Consider the following 19,753-nt stretch of genomic DNA (forward strand, 5'->3'; position numbering starts at 1 on the left):
TAGTAGAAGTTTACAGAACGATTGCCTCCTTTCATCGTTGATGTAAATTGTTACAAACCATATTTCAGTCTCTTCCAACTTACAGAAAATTGGATTTAAGCTGATGGTCAAAATTACGGTAGTATTTCTATTCCATTGGAAGGCTCAGTGTTTGCATGTGGGCAGAAGTTACTAAGTATGTCCCTTAGAACTAAATGAGTCTGAGCTGGTGATAGAAGTGAAAGTCTGTGCATTCAATGCAAATTTGAAGGATTTTGACTGGGAATTAGAAAAGGAAAAGGTAACCCCTACACCTGCTGCTCTACAATAGCATTCACCCTAATGTTGATCTGTAGAGCACAGTGAGAAGACATACCAGGATGTAATCTTTTACTCACAGGGTCTAACACCAACTGATCCAGGCATTCATCGTTGATAGAAGACTCTCTAGAGTCATCTAGTTTTAGCATCTTTGAGTCCTCTTTCTGAGTTGTTTATGGTATTTATGTCTATTTGGAAGCTTATGGAAAATGAGCCTAATCAAAGAAGCAAAACACTATTATTGAGAAAGAAGCAGAAAAATATTCCAGTGGCAAATAAAGTAACTGTTTATTTCATTTGGTGTTTCACTGTGTTGGTGACCTCAATAATGGCATGATGATATTTTTCTGAGGCTGACTTGAATTCCACCAGATGCTTCTCATAACTTTTGATGGCTTCTTGAAGCTGTGTTTTCTCCACTGCTCCCAGGATGGCACGGAAGATCATATCTATGCCAAGGCCAAGAACAGCAACTCCTATGCTACCAAGGAGAGAAGCACCAATTTGAGCTAACACAGTGACCAACTTGTTAATTATGCCAGTTGTGATGTTTGAGCCCACGAGTTTAACAGCCACTGCACTGGCAGCAGAAGTAGCTTCTCCCAGGATGACTGAAATAACCTTTTGTACTATTGCAATTTTCTCGGTTTCTTTTTCCTTAATATCCTGAAGTTTTCTATAAAGGGTTGGCTCTAGTTTATCTTTTAGTGCTTCATCAACCTTTTGCAATTCTTTTTGGATTTTCATCATGGCTTGGATGATGATATCACAGTTTTCTTTGATGGTCGCATCTCTTTTCATTTCAATGGAGGCCAGCCTGCACCCTAAGTGCGTATTTAAAACCCCAATCAGCTTATTGGTGGCATGGAAGCTGTCAGATAAGCAGTCAAGGAGCTCCTGGTGAAGACGATTTACTTCTTGTCGCCTTTTTGGGTTCTCTGGGTAGAGGAAGTCACTTTGAGCCATATTTCAAATATGATCTCTGAAAAATACAATAGTAAATCTTTACTAGAAATCTTGAAAAATATCTGCTGGATGTATAGATTTGACCAGGAAATCTTTTACTTTATGAATAGCAAATTAGTATGCTATCTAAGGAATTTCTCAGAAAACTCAACAAGTTCTTCAAAACAATTTTTTGAAACTTGGAGTCATTGTATGAAAATATGGGTGACATAATACAACTTGTTGATGCATTAATTATGGCATTAGATCTTGTGGAAGGGGGGAGATCCTAGATAGGAAAGATTTGTGTTTATCTAGCATCTGATTTTTAATAAATGTGATTATTTCCAAGTAATATTTAATAACATATTTGAAATGGTTAGCTCTTGATTACCAGTGCTCCTTAATTTCCTCAACCTCTAGTCACCACATTGAATAGACCAACCAGGTTGATTTTTCTAATATTTGGAATTAAATTAGTAGGGTCAGAAGAATATTAAAATCTCTGAGTTTACAGGGCAATAATTGCTAATTTTGTTTGTATACTCTGTTATCTTAATTTACAATATTCAAAACACTCTTTATGTCTTTACAGGTCAATTATTTGCTCTCCAAACCTAAGAGGCATCCAAAGGCAACACATATAACATTAGAATGTTTACCAAAAAATCCTCGTGATAACAGTTTATTTTCAAGATTCCTTAGATTAAAATCTCACTTGGAGAGACAGTGGGCATCATGGAAGGGACAGGGCCGTTCTGACTATCTCTCTGGTTCTCCATTGGCAAAAAATTAAATTATTTAGAATTGTCTATATTACACTTGACCATTATTCAGATATGCTAGAGTTAGCCTCAGAAAGAAGATAATGTCATTTCACAAAGGTATTAGGGAATAAGTAGCAAGAGTACATCACAGAATGAATAAAATAAGCCTGGTGTTTGTAGCCTGCTTGTGTCTGTACTTTGGGCTCAGAGAAAGAAGGAATAAGCAACACCCTTCTGAGTGAATTTGGGTGAGAGTTTGAAGCTAGTGAGAACAATGTTCCTCAGTATGCACACCTGGAATAGGCTTACTATGTGCCTGACACTTGGATATTTCATTTGAATTCTTTGGAGAAAAGAAGGAGAAAACGGGGTGCTTTTTTTTTTTTTTTTTTTTTTTTTAGGTTTTTTTTTTTTTTTTTAATTTTACAAATTTAATCAGTTATACATATACATATGTTCCCATATCCCCTCCCTTTTCCGTCTCCCTCCCACCCTCCCTATCCCACCCCTCCAGGCGGTCACAAAGAACCGAGCTGATCTCCCTGTGCTCTGCGGCTGCTTCCCACTAGCTATCTACCTTACGTTTGGTAGTGTATATATGTCCATCCCGCTCCTTCACTTTGTCACAGCTTACCCTTCCCCCTCCCCATATCCTCAAGTCCATGCTTTAGTAGGTCTGTGTCTTTATTCCTGTCTTACCCCTATGTTCTTGATGACATTTTTTTTTCTTAAATTCCATATATATGTGTCAGCATACAGTATTTGTCTTTCTCTTTCTGACTTACTTCACTCTGTATGACAGACTCTAGGTCCATCCACCTCATTACAAATAGCTCAATTTCATTTCTTTTTATGGCTGAGTAATATTCCATTGTATATATGTGCCACATCTTCTTTACCCATTCATCCGATGATGGACACTTAGGTTGTTTCCATCTCTGGGCTATTGTAAATAGGGCTGCTATGAACATTTTGGTACATGTCTCTTTTTTTTTTTTTTTTTTTTTTCCTTTTTGCGGTATGCGGGCCTCTCACTGTTGTGGCCTCTCCCGTTGCGGAGCACAGGCTCCGGACGCGCAGGCCCAGCGGCCATGGCTCACGGGCCCAGCCGCTCCGCGGCATATGGGATCCTCCCAGACCGGGGCACGAACCCGTATCCCCTGCATCGGCAGGCGGACTCTCAACCACTGCGCCACCAGGGAGGCCCTATGTCTCTTTTTGAATTATGGTTTTCTCAGGGTATATGCCCAGTAGTGGGATTGCTGGGTCATATGGTAGTTCTATTTGTAGTTTTTTAAGGAACCTCCATACTGTTCTCCATAGTGGCTGTACCAATTCACATTCCCACCAGCAGTGCAAGAGTGTTCCCTTTTTTCCACACCCTCTCCAGCATTTATTGTTTCTAGATTTTTTGATGATGGCCATTCTGACTGGTGTGAGATGATATCTCATTGTAGTTTTGATTTGCATTTCTCTAATGAGTAAAGATGTTGAGCATCCTTTCATGTGTTTGTTGGCTGTCTGTATATCTTCTGTGGAGAAATGTCTATTTAGGTCTTCTGCCCATTTTTGGATTGGGTTGTTTGTTTTTTTGCTATTGAGCTGCATGAGCTGCTTATAAATTTTGGAGATTAATCCTTTGTCAGTTGCTTCATTTGCAAATATTTTCTCCCATTCTGAGGGTTGTCTTTTCGTCTTGTTTATGGTTTCCTTTGCTGTGCAAAAGCTTTGAAGTTTCATTAGGTCCCATGTGTTTATTTTTGTCTTTATTTCCATTTCTCTAGGAGGTGGGTCAAAAAGGATCTTGCTGTGATTTATGTCCTAGAGTGTTCTGCCTATGTTTTCCTCTAGGAGTTTGATAGTGTCTGGCCTTACATTTAGGTCTTTAATCCATTTTGAGCTTATTTTAGTGTATGGTGTTAGGGAGTGATCTAATCTCATACTTTTACATGTCCCTGTCCAGTTTTCCCAGCACCACTTATTGAAGAGACTGTCCTTTCTCCACTGTACATTCCTGCCTCCTTTATCAAAGATAAGGTGACCATATGTCCGTGGGTTTATCTCTGGGCTTTCTATCCTGTTCCATTGATCTATCTTTCTGTTTTTGTGCCAGTACCATACTGTCTTGATTACTGTAGCTTTGTAGTAGAGTCTGAAGTCAGGGAGCCTGATTCCTCCAGCTCCATTTTTCGTTCTCAAGATTGCTTTGGCTATTCGGGGTCTTTTGTGTTTCCATACAAATTGTGAAATTTTTTGTTCTAGTTCTGTGAAAAATGCCATTGGTAGTTTGATAGGTATTGCATTGAATCTGTAGATTGCTTTGGGTAGTAGAGTCATTTTCACAATGTTGATTCTTCCAATCCAAGAACATGGTACATCTCTCCATCTATTTGTATCATCTTTAATTTCTTTCATCAGTGTCTTATAATTTTCTGCATACAGGTCTTTTGTCTCCTTAGGTAGGTTTATTCCTAGATATTTTATTCTTTTTGTTGCAATGGTAAATGGGAGTGTTTCCTTGATTTCACTTTCAGATTTTTCATCATTAGTATATAGGAATGCCAGAGATTTCTGTGCATTAATTTTGTAGCCTGCAACTTTACCAAATTCATTGATTAGCTCTAGTAGTTTTCTGGTAGCATCTTTAGGATTCTCTATGTATAGTATCATGTCATCTGCAAACAGTGACAGCTTTACTTCTTCTTTTCCCATTTGGATTCCTTTTATTTCCTTTTCTTCTCTGATTGCTGTGGCTAAAACTTCCAAAACTATGTTGAATAAGAGTGGTGAGAGTGGGCAACCTTGTCTTGTTCCTGATCTTAGTGGAAATGGTTCCAGTTTTTCACCATTGAAAATGATGTTGGCTGTGGGTTTGTCATATACGGCCTTTATTATGTTGAGGAAAGTTCTCTCTATGCCTACTTTCTGCAGGGTTTTTATCATAAATGGGTGTTGAATTTTCTCAAAAGCTTTCTCTGCATCTATTGAGATGATCATATGGTTTTTCTCCTTCAGTTTGTTTATATGGTGTATCACGTTGATTGATTTGTGTATATTGAAGAATCCTTGCATTCCTGGAATAAACCCCACTTGATCATGGTGTATGATCCTTTTAATGTGCTGTTGGATTCTGTTTGCTAGTATTTTGTTGAGGATTTTTGCATCTATGTTCATCAGTGATATTGGCCTGTAGTTTTCTTTCTTTGTGACATCCTTGTCTGGTTTTGGTATCAAGGTGATGGTGGCCTCGTAGAATGAGTTTGGGAGTGTTCCTCCCTCTGCTATATTTTGGAAGAGTTTGAGAAGGATAGGTGTTAGCTCTTCTCTAAATGCTTGATAGAATTCGCCTGTGAAGCCATCTGGTCCTGGGCTTTTGTTTGTCGGAAGATTTTTAATCTCAGTTTCAATTTCAGTGCTTGTGATTGGTCTGTTCATATTTTCTATTTCTTCCTGATTCAGTCTTGGCAGGTTGTGCATTTCTAAGAATTTGTCCATTTCTTCCAGGTTGTCCATTTTATTGGCATAGAGTTGCTTATAGTAATCTCTCATGATCTTTTGTATTTCTGCAGTGTCAGTTGTTACTTCTCCTTTTTCATTTCTAATTCTATTGATTTGAGTCTTCTCCCTTTTTTTTCTTGATGAGTCTGGCTAATGGTTTATCAATTTTGTTTATCTTCTCAAAGAACCAGCTTTTAGTTTTATTGATCTTTGCTATCGTTTCCTTCATTTCTTTTTCATTTATTTCTGATCTGATTTTTATGATTTCTTTCCTTCTGCTAACTTTGGGATGTTTTTGTTCTTCTTTCTCTAATTGCTTTAGGTGCAAGGTTAGGTTGTTTATTCGAGATGTTTCCTGTTTCTTAAGGTGGGATTGTATTGCCATAAACTTCCCTCTTAGAACTGCTTTTGCTGCATCCCATAGGTTTTGGGTCGTCGTGTCTCCATTGTCATTTGTTTCTAGGTATTTTTTAATTTCCTCTTTGATTTCTTCAGTGATCACTTCATTATTAAGTAGTGTATTGTTTAGCCTCCATGTGTTTGTATGTTTTACAGCTCTTTTCCTGTAATTGATATCTAGTCTCATAGCATTGTGGTCGGAAAAGATACTTGATACAATTTCAATTTTCTTAAATTTACCAAGGCTTGATTTGTGACCCAAGATATGATCTATCCTGGAGAATGTTCCATGAGCACTTGAGAAAAATGTGTATTCTGTTGTTTTTGGATGGAATGTCCTATAAATATCAATTAAGTCCATCTTGTTTAATGTATCATTTAAAGCTTGTGTTTCCTTATTTATTTTCATTTTGGATGACCTGTCCATTGGTGAAAGTGGGGTGTTAAAGTCCCCTACTATGATTGTGTTACTGTCGATTTCTCCTTTTATGGCTGTTAATATTTCCCTTATGTATTGAGGTGCTCCTATGTTTGGTGCATAAATATTTACAATTGTTATATCTTCTTTTTGGATTGATCCCTTGATCATTATGTAGTGTCCTTCTTTGTCTCTTCTAGTAGTCTTTATTTTAAAGTCTATTTTGTCTGATATGAGAATTGCTACTCCAGCTTTCTTTTGGTTTCCATTTGCATGGAATATCTTTTTCCATCCCCTTACTTTCAGTCTGTATGTGTCTCTAGGTCTGAAGTGGGTCTCTTGTAGACAGCATATATATGGGTCTTGTTTTTGTATCCATTCAGCCAGTCTGTGTCTTTTGGTGGGAGCATTTAGTCCATTTACATTTAAGGTAATTATTGATATGTATGTTCCTATTCCCATTTTCTTAATTGTTTTGGGTTCGTTATTGTAGTTCTTTTCCTTCTGTTGTGTTTCTTGCCTAGAGAAGTTCCTTTAGCATTTGTTGTAAAGCTGGTTTGGTGGTGCTGAACTCTCTCAGCTTTTGCTTGTCTGTAAAGGTTTTAATTTCTCCATCAAATCTGAATGAGATCTTTGCTGGGTAGAGTAATCTTGGTTGCAGGTTTTTCTCCTTCATCACTTTAATTATGTCCTGCCACTCCCTTCTGGCTTGTAGAGTTTCTGCTGAGAGATCAGCTGTTATCCTGATGGGGATTCCCTTGTGTGTTATTTGTTGTTTTTGTCTTGCTGCTTTTAATATGATTTCTTTGTGTTTAATTTTTGACAGTTTGATTAATATGTGTCTTGGTGTATTTCTCCTTGGATTTATTCTGTATGGGACTCTCTGTGCCTCCTGGACTTGATTAACTATTTCCTTTCCCATATTAGGGAAGTTTTCAACTATAATCTCTTCAAATATTTTCTCAGTCCCTTTCTTTTTCTCTTCTTCTTCTGGAACCCCTATAATTCGAATGTTGGTGCGTTTCATGTTGTCCCAGAGGTCTCTGAGACTGTCCTCTGTTCTTTTCATTCTTTTTTCTTTATTTTGCTCTGCAGCAGTTATTTCCACTATTTTATCTTCCACCTCACTTATCCGTTCTTCTGCCTCAGTTATTCTGCTATTGATCCCATCTAGAGTATTTTTTATTTCATGTATTGTGTTTTTAATCGATGCTTGATTCATCTTTAGTTCTTCTAGGTCCTTGTTAACTGTTTCTTGCATTTTGTCTATTCTATTTCCAAGATTTTGGATCATCTTTACCATCATTATTCTGAATTCTTTTTCAGGTAGACTGCCTATTACCTCTTCATTTGTTAGGTCTGGTGGGTTTTTATCTTGCTCCTTCTCCTGCTGTGTGTTTTTCTGTCTTCTCATTTTGCTTATGTTACTGTGTTTGGGGTCTCCTTTTTGTAGGCTGCAGGTTCGTAGTTCCCGTTGTTTTTGGTGTCTGTCCCCAGTGGCTAAGGTTGGTTTAGTGGGTTGTGTAGGCTTCTTGGTGGAGGGGACTACTGCCTGTGTTCTGGTGGATGAGGCTGGATCTTGTCTTTCTGGTGGGCAGGTCCACGTCTGGTGGTGTGTTTTGGGGTGTCTGCGGACTTTTTATGATTTGAGGCAGCCTCTCTGCTAATGGGTGGCGTTGTGTTCCTGTCTTGCTAGTTGTTTGGCATAGGGTGTCCAGCACTGTAGCTTGCTGGTCGTTGAGTGAAGCTGGGTGCTGGTGTTGAGATGGAGATCTCTGGAAGATTTTCGCCGTTTGATATTATGTGGAGCTGGGAGGTCTCTTGTGGACCAGTGTCCTGAAGTTGGCTCTCCCACCTCAGAGGCACAGCACTGACTCCTGGCTCCTCAATTTGGGATGATTTGTTGTCTATTCATGTATTCCACAGATGCAGGGTACATGAAGTTGATTGTGGAGCTTTAATCCGCTGCTTCTGAGGCTGCTGGGAGAGGTTTCCCTTTCTCTTCTTTGTTCTCACAGCTCCTGGGTCTCAGCTTTGGATTTGGCCCCGCCTCTGCGTGTAGGTCGCCGGAGGGCGTCTGTTCTTCGCTCAGACAGGACAGGGTTAAAGGAGCAGCCTCTTCGGGGACTCTGGCTCACTCAGGCCGGGCGGGAGGGAGGGGCACGGAGTGCGGGGCGAGCCTGCAGCGGCAGAGGTCGGCGTGACGTTGCACCAGCCCGAGGCGCGCCGTGCGTTCTCTCAGGGAAGCCGCCCCTGGATCCCGGGACCCCGGCAGTGGCAGGCTGCACAGGCTCCCGGAAGGGCGGTGTGGACAGTGACCTGCGCTCGCACACAGGCTTCTTGGCGGCGGCAGCAGCAGCCCCTGCGTCCCACGCCCGTCTCTGGGCTCCGCGCTTTCAGCCGCGACTCGCGCCCGTCTTTGGAGCTCCTTTACGCGGCACTCTTAATCCCCTCTCCTCGCGCACCAGGAAACCAAGAGGGAAGAAAAAGTCTCCTGCCTCTTCGGCAGCTCCAGAGTTTTCCCGGACTCCCTCCCGGCTAGCTGTGGCACATTAGCCCCCTTTAGGCTGAGTTCTCGCCGCCAGCCCCAGTCCTCTCCCTGCGCTCTGACCGAAGCCCGAGCCTCAGCTCCAGCGTCGCCCGCCCCGGCGGGGGAGCAGACAAGCCTCTCGGGCTGGTGAGTGCCGCTCGGCACCGCTCCTCTGTGCGGGAATCTCTCCGCTTTGCCCTACCCAGGTATGTGGGGAGTTTCTTGCCTTTTGGGAGGTCTGGGGTCTTCTGCCAGCGTTCAGTAGGTGTTCTGTAGGAGTTGTTCCACGTGTAGCTGTATTTCTGGTGTATCTGTGGGGAGGAAGGTGATCTCCGCGTCTTACTCTTCCGCCATCTTACCCGGAAGTGTCCGGGGTCCTTTATACCTGTGTGGGATCTGGCTCATCCTCTCTTTGTGTAAACAACATCCTAATTAATCTGGGCCCTATCTTTCTAGGACCATTGTTCTTAGCCTAGATATTGGGAACCTCAGAAGCACGGGGGGAAGGAATGAACATGTTTTCTCTCAAGAAAGTAAACATGAACATAACCTATCCTCTAAGTTATAAAGATACAGTTTAGAAATGGAAAGGGGAAAATTTTTGAAAATGGATTAGGAACATAATAATTTTTGCTCTTAATTTTAGGAAAATGCACTAGTACCCCTGGTGGAATAAATTGTATCATGGTTAGAAATTCATTTTTATCTTTGATTTAGATACAGTACACACACACATACACACACACAAACACACACACACGTGACAGATACAAATGTCCATAAATTAGAATATATCTCAATTCCATTTAAAGAAATTGTTTGTTAAAGGACTATTAAATATTCCACAAACTCACCATTGGGTTGCAAACTGCAATTCGATAACCACAAATTGGGACTTTGATTTTCGCTTTTTTCTCCTAGAAATTTTACGTTAAACTGTTTTCTTTTTTGGTTCCTAGTTTTCAGATCTTATCAAGAAATGAAAACTCCAGTTTCTGACATTGAATTTAGAAGATCACCAACTACATCCCCATTCAGATATTTAGATGAGAGGAGTCTTTCTTACCCTGAAAAAGTGGGAAATTTCTCTAAAAGCTGTCATATGCCATTATCTGAAGGCATAGCTTTTAGAAAAGATGTGTGGTTCTATTTACCTCAGGATAAACACATGGAGAGATGAACCTTCCTCCTTGATGGGAGGTTGAATGCTTCCAAGTGGTCAGTTCCTTCCCAATTAATTCATTGTTTTAACACAACTTGACAAATTAATCATAAAATACATCTGAAAGACTAAATAGGTGAGACTACTTACTTTTTTCAGGATAAGTAATGTTGGGACTTTTTCCTCCTCAAACATTAAAACAGTATAAAAACACAATATTAACAAGTATTGTATAGGTGCAAGAGTAGGTGGAATCATGGAACAAAACAGTCCCCAAAGAAGACCCTTCTATACATTTAACTTAACATATAATAAATGTAGAATCTCAAATCAATAGAAATTAGTATTCCATAAATGATCCTGGCATAATGGGCTAGCTTGTGGGGAATTAAACATTAATTTAAAAATATCAGTGTAACATACGTAAAAAAGATCAAATGATAAAATAGCTAGAAGAAAACAGATAATTTTCAAATGTATAGGGAGGACTTTATAAGCTTAAAACCAATGGGAAAAAGTCACACAAAAATTTGACTAACAAAGATGACCACATAAGAAGGACTGAAAGCAAACTGGTTAAAATGCAGGAAATATTAAAAAGTATTGGTTTCTAACTAGTCTTGTTATTAATACAGAAAACAGTCATAATCTAATAGGTAAACATGCAAACAACTCTGAACAGACAGTAAAAGAAGAAATAGTAGTAATTAATTGATGAAAAGTTTCAGTCTTACCAGAAATCAGATACAGTACTTTTTCAACTACAAAAGTAGTATTTTCTTCCCTTTACATATTCAAGCCCTTGCACATGCTCTTTTATACCCTTCTTCCTAGGTTGCAGATATCCATAATTTTGTGCCAATAACAAGTCTGAGTAAGAGATATCATGATGTGCTCAGAATTATTTTTCACATCTAATGAAAAAAGACTTATTTTTGTGAGTCAGGCTTACCTTCTTTTTTTCTTCCTTGGGGAAGGGGACTGAGGGTTCCTTATGCAAAGAGATCTTCAGCAGCCCTGCCACCATACCTGCCTCAGCACTGAATACAGTTTAAAATTACTTCCATCCCAACTGTGAGATAAATGCTAGAGAATTAGGTGGAGGAGAGGTGGGGTTTGAAGGTGAAACCAATTAATTATGTTTGGGACAAGTGAAATTTGAAGAGCCCGATGAAGGAAGTAATTTAATAATTCAGTAGCAATTTACCTAATGGAGAGTAGTACTTTACTATTTATTATAAGGTAGTATGCTAGGCTCTGTAGAGCATACAGAAATGAAAGAGACATGGTCCCTGCTTTCGTGAAATTTCTAATCTAGTTAGGAAGTTAAGACAGATTTAAAACTACAACATCAAGTTGAAAGCACTACGGCATACAAAGTTATAGATAGAGGTGGTGCTTGCCTTGTGCAAATTCAAATTTTAAAGAACTCACACTTTGAAGTAAGACAGAGAAAGACAAATATCGTATGATATCACTTATACGTGGAATCTAAAAAAATGGTACAAATGAACTTATTTACAAAAGAGAAGTAGAGCCACAGATGTAGAAAACAATCGTATGGTTACCAGGGGAAAGCGGGGGTGGGGGAAGGGATAAACTGGGAGATTGGGATGGACATATATACACTACTGTATATAAAATAGATAACTAATAAGCATCTACTGTATAGTACAGCGAACTCTACTCAATACTCTGTAATAACCTATATGGATAAAGAATCTAAAAAAGACTGGATATATGTATACATATAACCGATTCACTTTGCTGTACAGCAGAAACTAACACAACATTGTAAATCATCTAGACTCCAATAAAAATTAAGAAAATGAAAAACAAAACAAAAGAACTCATACTTGAATAATATTTACACTGGGGCCATGTGGAGACAGTCCGTCATCTAGGGAGGGTTAACAATTTGTAACCTTTCCAACTGACACTCTTAAATATGTGCTTGATACTTAGAGGAGAGGTTATACACCACTTGAAAAATCTTAGTTGGCAATGTGCAGCATTTCAACTATCGCCCATGACAATTTAGTTCTGATGCTTGAATTGCTTACTTGTCTCAGCAAAACAAAAAAGGTCTGCAATTAGTTGGAGTCACCCTTCTTAAAGATCACAGTTGTTACTTAGGTGTGCCCCAAGTGATGTCTTACCAGTGATATATAGTACTGTATCTGAGAGGAGTTCTGGGCCATACACTCTCCTCTATCTTATTGCATTTTCAGGGCTGATCTTCTAAATATTGACTTTAAAGTTCAATCTTTTAAAATCATTTTAAAGTCATTTTAAAAAATGACTTTTAAGATGGACATCAGCAGGTAGCTAAGTGGTGTACTTAATCCAGCTCTGATCACCTGCATCTTTTGTACGGCAGATCTGAACTTTTACACTATTTGTTATAACATGATAGTGCTCCCTGTCAGTGATGGGCAGTTACCATCCACTTCTGTACAGCCGAATTTGTGCGGCTATTTGAGCATTTTATTGTAGTGGTTCATGAAATAAGTTCTAAAGCACCCTGGGGCAGCCTGATGGGGAATTGCTAGCCAGCAGGTGGAGCGCTTGGTCTCTGGCATGCCAGTTTCACCCCAGCCTTTGCTGAAGCAGCTATGCTTTCTTTGCTGCTCTATCTGAGCTGTGGGTGGGAAAAGTTTGTGTGATGAGAGAGTTCTTTTGCTCAAATAAAGTTCTAAAATCACACATATTTTGGCTTGTTATTTTATTTAAAAAAGGAAGTAAACAAATCTGGAAGCACTGATACTTGATCTGCTCATCTTAGGAACTTGGAATGAAAACAAAGACTAACTTCAGATGGATTCTTATTGGACCTAACTCATCAATTTTGTTGAAATAAGAAGTAAACACTCATGATTAAAGAGCATATAAGAAATGGGAGAAATATACTGACGACTGTATCTAAAAGTTAAAGTCTATTTAGTGATACTATACAGTTCTTTTAGTTTTTCAGGAAAGGAACCACCTTGAAAAATAAAAATGTATTGATTATCACATATGTAAGTAAAAACTTCTCAGGTTACTTTTGTGAATAACAGTACTGCATTGACTGTCAAGTGTTATAGGAATTTAAAGAGAAACTTTAATATGGAGGTCATTAGAGGAAGATTCATGGAGGAAGTGACAGGTGATTGTGCATTGATAGACGGTAGAATTATAACATGATGAAATTAAAAGATTTGATAAAACAAAGTATTTTAAAATAAAAAGTTTATAGCAATGATATAAAAACACTTTAATATGTAGGAGGAAAAACACCTATAAACCTACCATCCTGTTTTTCTTTTATTATTCCTTTCCAAGGTTTATTTAAATGCATAAGTATTTTTACCAAGTTGTAATAATAAGAAATAAAATTTAATCTTATATTAATTTACTTAAACACTTCCCTTATTTCTAGTTTTATAATTATTTTATTGGTTATATAAAATATATTTATATTTTATAAAGTATTTCATATATCTTTACCATAATTTAACAAATTCTTAATTGTTTCACTGTCTTAATATAAGTATTTTAATACACATAGTTCTTTTTTCCCTCTTCAATTATCTGGATTATTTCCTCAGGATAAATTTCCAGAGGAAATTCAGATTATATAAATATACGATTTATGTAATCAATAGGAATAAAAATTTATATTACTTTTGATATGTATTGCAAATGCATTCCAAAAACTTTTACACTGACATCAAAAATAAATTTTTACATCAGGACACTGGGTGTGTTTCAAAGTCAAAGACAATTCTGTTAAATATTACTGGTTTGAGGAGCATAAGGTCAAATTGAAGGGTTCTTACCTTTGTGGAAATCCATCCTGAAAAAGTTAATGATGAAATGATACTGAGGTTTGCTTCCAAATAATCTAGAAGGCAGATTGGAGTAGCTTCATAGAGGTAATAGGATCAAACTTGTTTTGATACTTTTTGAAGCTGGGTTATGGGGGTGTGGGAGTCTATTATATTATTGTCTTTACTTCTGTGTATGTTTGAACTTTTCCTATAATAACAATTAAAAACAGAAAGAAAGAAAGAAAGAAAGAAAGAAAGAAAGAAAGAAAGAAAGAAAGAAAAACCATGACCCTGTCCAAGCTTCTGATGTTTGGTCATTAGTGCTCTCTGAGGTTTTACCTTTCTCCAATGTGTCTCCTGTCCTCACTACCCATATAGGGTCCAGCTATCCTGCAAGGTTCACTTATCTGGAAGTGTGGGTATAGGGTATGGGCAAAGTCAGAAGCTTTTCAGGAGAAAATAACAGCTACTAACTAGTTCTGAGCTTCCTTCTTTAATTTAAATCAAAACCATGGCCTTTCATTAAAAAAAAAAAACAAGGTTGATCATGGTGTGATGACACTCTGACATAAAGTCTTTAAAAGAACATTTCTGACCAGAAAACAGAATATCGAGGTCATTCACCAGCATTTATCAAATGTTCACTTGAGAAACCTCTGCCATATGCCTTGAGTAGACAATGTTCCTTGCTCTCAAGAAGATAACAGTCTATTTGGAGACACGCAGCAAAGGCCCAGTGATATTTAAATGTAATATAGCTTATGAAGGAGCATAAGCACTATACATTAACTAGAATTAGATCACACATTCATATTTTCTCAGATACTGAATGCTTAAATTAATGTTAAAGACATAAAAGGAAATGTTACATTCCATGTAAACAACACACATTCACATAGGGGTCATTTCATCCTTATTCTTTTCTAAAATTGATGTCTTTACTACTTTATCATCCCCTCTGACTTAATTATATAAGCTGTTAATTTTCTTCTTTCTTGGTGTCTTCAGAGACATAAATGATCACCAGGAACATGTCATGGGATCTGCTTTAAAAAAATTGTTTTGTTGCTTTATTATAGTTATGACTAGGATTCAAGTCTGACCTGTTACTGCAAACACCCTTTAATATGGAGAAACAGAGTATTATATCAATACTGATAGAAATACCCATATTGCTTACCTTGTTGTGTTTCTGAGTTCAGTGGTCCCAGCAGTTGTTGGGGAGTATTGTTGCAGTGCTTTTTCATCTGGTTTCAACTGGATGTTTCTAATGGAATGTGATGACTTCCAGGCTTTGCTAGTCTCTGCTGGGTCCCTCTGCCTGTCTGGTTCATCGACTGTTTCTGCATGGTTTAGTTCTCAGAATTCTTTTATTTTCTATATTAATATAAAATTGGTATATATTAAGTGATATTAATTATAAGTAATAATTATAATAATTATTATAATAATTATAAGTAATTAGTGCAATGGTAAAACATTAAAATTTTTGTTCTTTAATGGACTTTTTTGTTGTTGAAAAGTGCTATCCAACTGAGCTAATTCAATTCAGTAGACAAGATGCCTCGTTGATTGAAGCTCTCAGATTTTGGGTTCCCATCATGTCAACTTTTCCAGATATTAAACTTCCTTTAGCTTCTGTTGCATTTTGTACCTGTTGCTGATTGATCTAAGTTCTCAAGAGATATAGATGCAGATATTTTCAGCCAAATTTAGTTTTTTTGTGTGTACTCTTCTTTCCTGGCTGGAAGTTCTGCTCTTTATCACTATCTCTCTTGTTATCTTGGTTAATTGTCTTGACAATATAAAAACCTTAAAGATCAACTTGACTCTTTTCCCTTAAAGCTTAGATCAGAGTCTCCCATGCTTCTTTCTCTAGATTCTGTCCTAATCCCCACTGATTCCTCTACAGCAAAGACACATCAGAAGCAAGAAAATCATGCAGCCTCAGTATAACTTACTGGAAAGACCATGGGCTTTAGAATTGTACAGTCCTTATTTTGTGTACCCAGAGTACCACTTACGAGCCATGTAACCCTGGGAAAGTAATTTAATCTCTCTACTTTTTTTCATAGATGTCATGTGAGTACTAGTTTGTCATTTAGGGATTGGCATAAAAGGACTATGAGATAATAAATGTAAAACACTTGGCACAGTGCCTGTTTTATGGCAAAAACTTACTAAATGATAGCTATTCTTATGTTAACAACAAAAATTCCTGTTGTTATTGAGTGGATAGAGGATTTGGAACCAAGATGCCAGCTAGGAGACTTGTATTGTAAAATCTAAAGGTGCTGCCCTATAGTTCTAAAGAAGGACCAAGTTGGGTATTAGTTTACTTTTGTCCCTCTGGGTCATTTTGCATTTGACATAGCCTAGGGACCCACCATGTAGGAACATGGGAAAAAAGGGAAAAAAGTATTGTGGCCAGTGTAGCCAAAGTATGTATGGATGGATAAGTAGGATTTCAATAGATGTGTAAGGAGGTGGGGTATGAAGGAGATGATGCAGGTGAAAGGAAAACTGTGGAGCATATTCAGGGAACAAAATTAATCCACTATGCAGGTGGCACAGAGTATATGTGGGAGCAGTGAAGGGAAGGCAAGTAGTGGAAAATTGAGAGCAGTTTGTTGATGACCTTAGATGCCATGCTAGGAAATTTTATTTTATTCTCTAGGCAATACTGAACCATTGAAGGTTTTTTGTTATGGGATAATATTAGGAGGTTTGGATTTCAGGAAAGTCAGTTTATACAAACTGGATTAGTGGGTATGGACAATAAAACATGGGTTACCAACTCCAATGCTTATAGTAACTGGACAAGATATGTAAGTAATTGAAACACTTAGTATAAGACAATAGGGTATAGAGGGTGAATGTCTAGTCTAAAGGGGACAACCTCAGCTCTAGGAAATTTCTCCAGCTCAGAAAAAGGACTTAATGTTGCCAGTTAATTTCATTTTTTCAATAATCAGTAGAAATCCAGATTTCTATGTTTCAATTTTTAAATTTGCAACTGATAAAAATTTTGAAAATACACTGTGGTAGGTCAAACAAAGCATATCTGCTGGTTAGATTTTGCCTGTGGATTGCCAGTTTGTGACCTCTTGACAAAAATATTGAGATAAAATGTGAGACCATTAAAGTTGTCTAGATGAGAGTTACCTGGAGTAGTAGTTATGGGAATGGAAGGGAGGGGATGGATTGAAATAAGTTCAAAGGGAGTTAACAAATTTTAGGGACTGATTTAATATGTGGAAGAGAAAAGGAAAAGGGATTTGAGCCTCAATAATGAGGCAAGGATTAAGAGGAGAAAGTGTTTTCTGAGGAGATGAGAGCAGTTTTGGATAATTGTATGGCATATACTGGTGCAGTCACTATGTGGAGATGACCAGTAGGTAGTTGGAAATGTAGATCTGGAGATCGGGAGAATTGCTGAACCTACACCATGAAGTTTAGGAGTCATCTGCATACAGATGGCATTTGTAGTTATGAGATCTTGAAGGGAGAAAGTGTACAATATAATGGGGACAAAAATACAGCCTTGGCGGCGCTTAGGAGACTGGAAAGGCATTGGTGGTATAAGGAAGAGAAACCTATAAAATAAATAAATGCTTAGAGAGGATATAGAAGGACCAGAGTTATACAGCATCATGGAGCCCTCAAGAGGAAAAAATCTTGAAGTAGGAAGAAGTATTCAGCAATTTTAATAATGCAGAGAACTCAAGATGGTTAAGGCCTGGAAATAGGCCAAGATATTTGATAATTAGAAGTTATTGATGCCCTACAGGAAAATAGTGAGGGATAGAATAAATTACAATGATGTAAAGAATTTCTCTCTTGAGAAATTTGAGAATTAAAGGAAGGAGTGAGATGGAATCATTACTTGAAGAGAAATCAGAGTCAAGCTTTTTTTTAAAACTGAATAGGGCAGTTTTTTTGTTTTTGTTTTTGTTTTTTTGCTGTGCCATGTGGCTTGCAGGATCTCAATTCCCTGACCGGGGATTGAACACAGGCCACAGCAGTGAAAGCCTGGAATCCTAACCAGCTGAGTAGGGAACTGAGTACGTACATAGTTAAAGAAGAAGGAAAAGTAAAGAGGGAATGATGGAGGATGCAAGATGTATTAGTCAGCTTGGGCTGCCATAACAAAATACCATAGACTGGGGGCTTGGACAACAGAAGTTTTATTTTCTCACAGCTCTGGAGTCTGGGAAAAATAAGATCAAAGTACCAGCCAATTCAGTTTTTGGTGAGGGCTCTCTTCCTGATTTGCAGGCAATCACCTTCTTGCTGCATCCTCACAAGGTGGAGAGAGTGAGGGAGGGAGCTCTCTGGTGTCTCCTCTTATAAGGGCACTAATCCTATCGTACCAGGGCCCTGCCCTTATTACTTCATTAACCTTAATTACCTCCTAAAGAACCTGTCTCCAATTACAGTCATACTGGAAATCAGGGTGTCAACACATGAATTTTGGGAGGACTTCAGTTCACAGCACAAGAGAAAAGGGGAGATGATTGATAGAGCAGAATTCTAGAGGAAATACCAAAAGAGGATTGTGAACATTGGTTAGAGACATTAACATTTTTCTCTATTGCAGAAGAAGACGAGTTGTAATGAAAGTACAGAAAGGACAGGACAGACAGTGGGAGTTTGTATTAGATGGCCTTGACCTTCTTTGGAATATTGCATTCTCTACCTCCTCAGTCTGCTGTTATCCACCTTTCAGAGTTACTTGATAGTTTATATATTCTGTCTGTGATTTTTAGTTGTCATCAGTAGGAAAGATTGGATGGAGTGTGCTTGCTCTATCTTAACTGAAACCAGAGCCCCTCTATGTAATTTTTAATGTTTTATCCAATCTTTTTCACTAGATTGGATGGGTATTGAGGGTAATACCTGCGAATACTGTCATTCCATATGTCAGCATATCCAATTCAAGATCTAGCATGCAATATTTGATATGTGGTTTAAATTTAACGAAACCCCCCGATTCTACTCTGTTTTAATTATTTTTTATTAAAGCACAAGATCATTTCTTTTGAAGCTTGTATAACTTTCCAACCTTTGATAAGAGTTATTCTCATGTTCAGATTATACTTTCAGTCTCTTTATGGTTGACAAATATACTTTTAGTTTTCATTTGGATGACTACTTGTTTTACAGTGATGAAACATTTCTGCTGAAGAAATGTCTTCAGGGTCAGAAAAGGATAAAGAAAGGCTCGTTCAAGCTGCCAAAACGTTCTTCTTTCACATGCACGATCTTGCTTCCTTCACAAATGCACTCACCGAATTGTTTAACAGCAGTATGAACACTCAGATCTTCTTGATGGCTGTGAAAGAAGATGGTAATGTTAAGGATGTCTTTGAACAGATGCTCAAAACTTTTAAGGAGATGCAATCTGCAGCGGTGGCAAAGCAGGACAGAATGCAAAGTGAACTTTTATGTTCCAGGATTGCAACAACTATGTGCTCTATGCTTGAGAAGAGTAGCAGTGTAAAGGAGTTGCCACAGTAGGCCAAAGAAATGTTCAAAAATGTCCATACACCGGTCATTGCCTCTGTGATGAATAATGGTAAGATCCTGGAGAGTTTGGAATCTTCTCTTTCACTCTTGATGAAATATCCCATCATGAATCTTCAGTTAAGTGACGTCTATAGAAAAGACACCAAAGAGCAATCAGATGATACCACATCTGAGAAAAGCCCAAGTCCTGGCCCATCCAAAGCCACTACAAAAGACACCTTGAAAAAGTTGCAGGATGCACTAAACACTGAGAATGCCAAGGATACCATCGAGTCAGCTGCAGATCAGATGGAGTAAATTGTCAAAACCATGGGACCAATCTTAGAGATCCTCCAAAAAGCCATAAAAATGATGGAAACCAAGTTTTCTGTGTTTAAGAAAGCCAAGGACTAG

The 19,753-nt window shown here is 38.0% G+C and overlaps 2 protein-coding genes across 2 annotated transcripts; one reads left to right on the forward strand and one right to left on the reverse strand.

Annotated features, from left to right (window-relative positions):
• Positions 1-588: 588 nt before the first annotated feature.
• On the reverse strand, positions 589-1,266 carry SMCO3 (single-pass membrane protein with coiled-coil domains 3). The gene has a single exon (XM_060114075.1). The coding sequence runs from the start codon at positions 1,264-1,266 to the stop codon at positions 589-591; it is 678 nt and encodes a 225-aa protein (XP_059970058.1).
• Positions 1,267-19,021: 17,755 nt separating this feature from the next.
• C11H12orf60 (chromosome 11 C12orf60 homolog) lies at positions 19,022-19,753 on the forward strand. The gene is given in 1 exon segment (XM_060114150.1): positions 19,022-19,753. A coding segment is annotated over 1 exon segment (732 nt).

Source organism: Mesoplodon densirostris, chromosome 11 (genome assembly GCF_025265405.1).
Source record: "Mesoplodon densirostris isolate mMesDen1 chromosome 11, mMesDen1 primary haplotype, whole genome shotgun sequence".
NCBI classification, from domain to species: Eukaryota; Metazoa; Chordata; class Mammalia; order Artiodactyla; family Ziphiidae; genus Mesoplodon; species Mesoplodon densirostris.